Genomic DNA, 5,110 nt, shown 5'->3' with positions numbered 1-5,110 from the left:
CTATATGTTGCAGATGGGTTGGGGTTTAATAGCTACTTTAACCCAAAATAAAAATCACGACACACTGAGGAGGAAATTGTTTTTTTTAACATCTTGTTTCTTTTTCTGGACGATTCTACGGCTCGTTCAAAGCCTTCAGGGCTCTCAAAGCTTTGTAGACACAATAATGCCAATCTGATCCTGAAACGCGCGTCAGCTGGGGAGGAAGTGCTGCCGACAGAACAGCAGAAGGTCCTGACAGGACTCACTAAGAAAGCCAAGCAGACGGATCCTATTGTTAAATGTGTCTGATGTGAGTTTATTAAGGTGGCCCGGTTTAATCGCGTAATGCAGCTACTGAGCTTTAAAACTCTAAATATTCCGTCACTGGGACGAACTTTATTTTAATCCAGGTGGTGAAAATGTGACATTTTTAAGCTTTTTAGTTAAACTCTGATGTTTGTGGTTGAACCCCACAGCTCACACATGATATCACACCTCCAGCAGAGGCCTGGCGTGGAGATTGAGTTCTGCTGTGGTTGATGCAGCTTCACACATTGGAACCTGCTGCTGATGTTCCAGTACTCTGTTTCTTAACCATTCACGTTTCTAACAGCTAACATTCACCCCAGATTAAAGGAAATTTAAATTCAGGCACTTTATATTGTAAGGTTTACACATTAATCCAGAATAAGTGTGAATAAGTACACCCATCCCACTGTCGTCCTTTCATATTTCTCCTCCGCGACGGTCTCATGGGGGAATTTGGTACGTGATGGCAAGGAGTTAGAACAACACCGAACCTTTAGGTCCATTTACTATCGAAACTCAATCTTGTGGAAAACAGAAGAGCTGGATTAGTTTCCTGAGATAAATATTAAAGTCCCTTCAGGGAAATCAGACTTACTGGAGATTAATGGCGATAGAGCTGTGGCCTTCCTTCTTGAGTAAAAGCAAACAACTGTGTCTTCGGAGATCACTTGTTTTTAGTAAAATTCACATCTGAAAAATTTCAAATAAATTATTTCAACGCCTTATTTAACTTCTCTAACACAGCCAGAAATAATCAGGAAACGGGGCCAAATATACAAAGAAATTTGTTTAAAGGGACTTTTTATGAAATCCCTGGAAAACAGATTAGATAAACAATCACAAGCACAGTTTTTCAGCAAGTCTGAGATTGTATGTATGTTAAAAAAGGACAGAGCACATCAGTTAAAATCAGCAGTTGGTTCCGTCATGCCTGATTTATGCAGACTCTTTTCATCTCCAATCTCTGGCAGGTGGAATTTATAAACGGCGGTGACGAAAACATCCATGCACCTTATGTGAGTGCGCTGTTATTAAAGCACAATTTGTCCACAGGTCCGAGGCTTGGCTCCACCACCGACTGTCAGCCACAGACTTCACCTGATCTGTTGTAGTCTGAGGAAGTGTTTCTGCCTCATGCCGCGTGTGTTTACTCCGAAAGCATATTCTCTTTAAAACTGTGTCCTGGAGGACTTTTTCAAATTAAAACTACGTGTTAGCAAGCGCACAGCACTGCTGAATTGAAGTTCACCCCAAAGCTGCCCTTCATCCAACCTCGAAGAAAGAACTCGCTTATTTGATTAACCCCAGCGTAATTACAGCGTGCCTCCTCTCCACGGTTTGTCAGTCATATCATTTACAAATTACAAACCTATTAATGTGGCTGCTGGACCCAAATTATGTGAGACGAGTTGCGGTGATACTGTTGGAATATTTTTCGTCTCGCTGGGATCTAAGCTCAGTGCGTAAAAACGCGCAATAAACCCGAGGCCAAACAGAAAAGGCGCCCCTCTCGTTACATCTCGTTACATTCTGCGGTGACAAAGAGCTCTCATGTGTTTCTGACAGCGACGTTTGTTGTCAGCTGAGCTTTTAAAGGTAAAACAGTCTCATTCAGAGGTTGCCGGGTTTGCGCGGCCTGCTGCGCCACAATGCTCTAAACAAGTCCTCCAGTCACTGCTAAACACTGAGTGTCGTTCTCAATATTAGCAAACCTACTTCAGGGGAAGTTTATAATTAGACACGTGTTTTTTCCGCTTTTTGTCAGTTGGAGATCCACTGATCCCTCTGTAATTTGTTTTACAGCAATGAAGGCCGTACAAAGAGGGGTAAGGGGTTCTTGAGAGCTCTCTTTCAGCCTTTAGAATTGGTCAGGGCGACCCGCCGGGAAGTATGAAGGCCGTGAAGTATTTAATCCAGGAGATGTGCCCATGAAGCTACCACACAACAGATTAGAGCAGGCAGGCAGGTAGTTATCAGACGTCTGTCTTCCTCTGTAGGAACTTTGTCCATCACCCCTGCACAGTTTATTTTCCCTGACAGGAAAATATCGTTTTAAAGTATGGAGGACCTACTCTTTGACTTCGACCAGGATGGCACGGCAGACTTTGCATTTTGGGGGCAGATGGACCAGAACTTCCCGTTTCAGAGCCAACTGGACACCTTCCTGCTGGACTGTACAGCAGCCACTGGCCAGCTCTCACCCTGGTCCTCGTTCGGCTGTCAGTCCGTGTTCCCGGACGCACAGCTGACCTTCACCGATCTCGACCTTCAGTCTCCAGGCCCTGCCGTCTGTCCTGGGGGAGAGAACTCCCCCACCGAAGAGTCTCTGGATGTGACCAAGCTCAGCGCGCGGACGTTAGCGCCTCATCAGCCATACAAGGTGCAGCGGCATGCCGCCAACATCCGGGAGAGGAAGAGGATGCTCAGCATTAATTCTGCCTTCGAGGAGCTTCGCTGCCACGTGCCGACGTTTCCCTACGAAAAGCGGCTGTCGAAGATTGACACCCTGAGACTGGCCATAGCTTACATCGCCCTGCTGAGAGAGATCCTGATGTCCGGCTGCGACCCCAAATCCTATGTGGACGAGTGCATGAAGAGCGGCTACAAGAATCAAACCAACGCCATCTGGAACACAAGCGGTGGGCTGAGTGCTCCTTAAGCTCACGATGGTGTCATTTACTAACGATTCAGATCCAGCCAGCAGAGAAGCGATCGTGATGGAGCAAAAATCTCCTCTTAAAGCCATCTGAAAAAACGATTTATGCAGTGAAAATGCAGTTAATTTACATTCAGTGAAATATTCAACTGTTATACTAATACTACTACTACTAATAATAATAATATGTAATATTTCCACATGGTGAATCTAACCAGGGTCAGTTTGGTTTATAAATGACACCCTGTCCAAGTAAAAGTAAATCAAAGTTACATCGAGTTATACATTTTATTATGATGATTTTATATTTAGACATAATGCTAAATGATGTTTACATACAACAACACCACATAGAGAAAGCCCCCCTACTTCACAAACTCATCATTTTTGTTTTGATATATATTTCAATTTAATCAAATTTCCCACGTGCTGGACGAAATTTACTTAAATCCTACAGAATCCTAATACAGTATTTATTATTATTATTGTTTAATTTATAATTCAAACAAAAAATAACTAATTAAAACAGAGAAAAATGGCATGTATCATTAGGAAGCCATTCATTAATCATTCATCATATAACTGATATGTTAAACTGTGACAAAAGCCTGTTTTTTAAAACATTTATTTTACATGAAAGAAACAGACCTGGTTCAATTCAAGTCAATTTTACTATATTTATTTATAGCGCAAAATCACAGCAACAGTCGCCTCAAGGAGCTTATAAAAACATCAGAACTTCTTTATAAAGATTGAGTTCAATTTTTTTCCCTTATTAGAATATATTGTAATATGGCCTCTTTTTATACAATGCACAGTGAAAAGATCCCCTTTCAGTTTTTCACATGGCTCTTAATGTAGTAGTTTTCTAATAGTTGTTCACAGTAATCCCATAAAGGAAATGTCATTATAAGCAACTTTCTGTGTGTTTAGCACAGACCTTTATCCCCAGGTGTGTTTCCTTGGGGCATTTGCTCTTAAATGAGCCTCATGTAATCTTAACTCAAGTAGTTGTATCCCTTTGCTCCCCTTTCACTTAATTCTGTGACGATCTGCTCTGAAGCCTCTTCTGTGGGGGTTAGGCCAGACCAGGACTTGTTAAACAGTCATTAAAATGTAACAAAACTTATGTGTTTGTCCTGCTTTTGTCTCTTTCTGCCCTTCCCAGACCTGACAGCCCGCCTCTCTTGGATAAAGTGGGATTAGCGGAGGAACATGGGGCACCCTGAGTGTACAGGCTTCAGCGAGGAGGTGGTTCAGACTTTTTTTCCTCCTTCTCTTCTCACTGCATGTCAAGAACAGACAGCCAGCAGGAGAGAGTGTGCCGACAGACATCTGCAGACTTCTCACCAGGTCACACACCTCAGGCTTTCTTAGTCTTATCCACTACTTTGTTATTGGAAGCTTTTAAAATTCTAATTTGTTATTGACTGGTAATTGAGAGCCATTGTTTTTGGGGCAAAGACGAGAAAGAGGGTCGCCATTGTTGCCACAGAGAGGCACACTGGCACGAGACTGAATGGACTTGTAAAGGACTCATACTTCTGCACGCGGTGCTGAAGTGTTTTCTGGACTCTGGCTCATTAGGCTGCGAGCTGATGTGTTAAAAAGAACCTTGATCATGTAAATGAGATGATAGGCGTGAGAAGCAGATCAGTACGGCGTGCTGTAGCGTGTCAGGTGCTGTTTCCAAACATGGCAATAAGGCCGGTTGTCATCTGTCATCTGTTGTGTTTATTTATTTGTAATTATTTCTTATTTATGACAAAAACACTCATGGAAACAGCTTTACAAAATATCATCATGTAATTGTTTGCAGCTTGGAGAATGCAGTGATTTTCAGGCTTTCTGTGCATTTAAAGTTACTTCATCCCGTGTAAATGTGTGATCTTTCTTTCCAGACAAGTGCAGCACCATCAGTGGAGCAATTTTGTGTAGCTGTGACACTGATCTCTACTTAAAGGCAACACATTACCTACATTTTCCACTGTGGCCTTCATGCACAGTTCAAGCCTGAACATTAAAACCATTCAAAGACAACGAGAATAACATCGCTGGTGTCATTACAGGGTAATGGTCTGCTGGGAAACCTCGGGCCCTGACAGTCATTTTGACACACACTGTAACACAAGTGCAAACTGAGCAGGGCCAGACAAGCAGCCT

General features: G+C 42.7%; 1 protein-coding gene across 1 annotated transcript; it reads left to right on the top strand.

Annotated features, from left to right (window-relative positions):
* The first annotated feature begins 2,350 nt into the window (after nt 1-2,350).
* LOC118454411 (pancreas transcription factor 1 subunit alpha) lies at nt 2,351-4,153 on the top strand. Its single transcript, XM_035909004.2, has 2 exons — nt 2,351-2,930; nt 4,116-4,153. The coding sequence occupies exons 1-2, from the start codon at nt 2,351-2,353 to the stop codon at nt 4,151-4,153; spliced, it is 618 nt and encodes a 205-aa protein (XP_035764897.2).
* Nucleotides 4,154-5,110: the final 957 nt, after the last annotated feature.

Source organism: Neolamprologus brichardi, chromosome 16 (assembly GCF_056152115.1).
Source record: "Neolamprologus brichardi isolate AB-2024 chromosome 16, ASM5615211v1, whole genome shotgun sequence".
Classification (NCBI taxonomy): Eukaryota; Metazoa; Chordata; class Actinopteri; order Cichliformes; family Cichlidae; genus Neolamprologus; species Neolamprologus brichardi.
The sequence above is the reverse complement of the archived record's forward strand: the minus strand, read 5'-3'. Positions and strand labels throughout refer to the sequence as shown.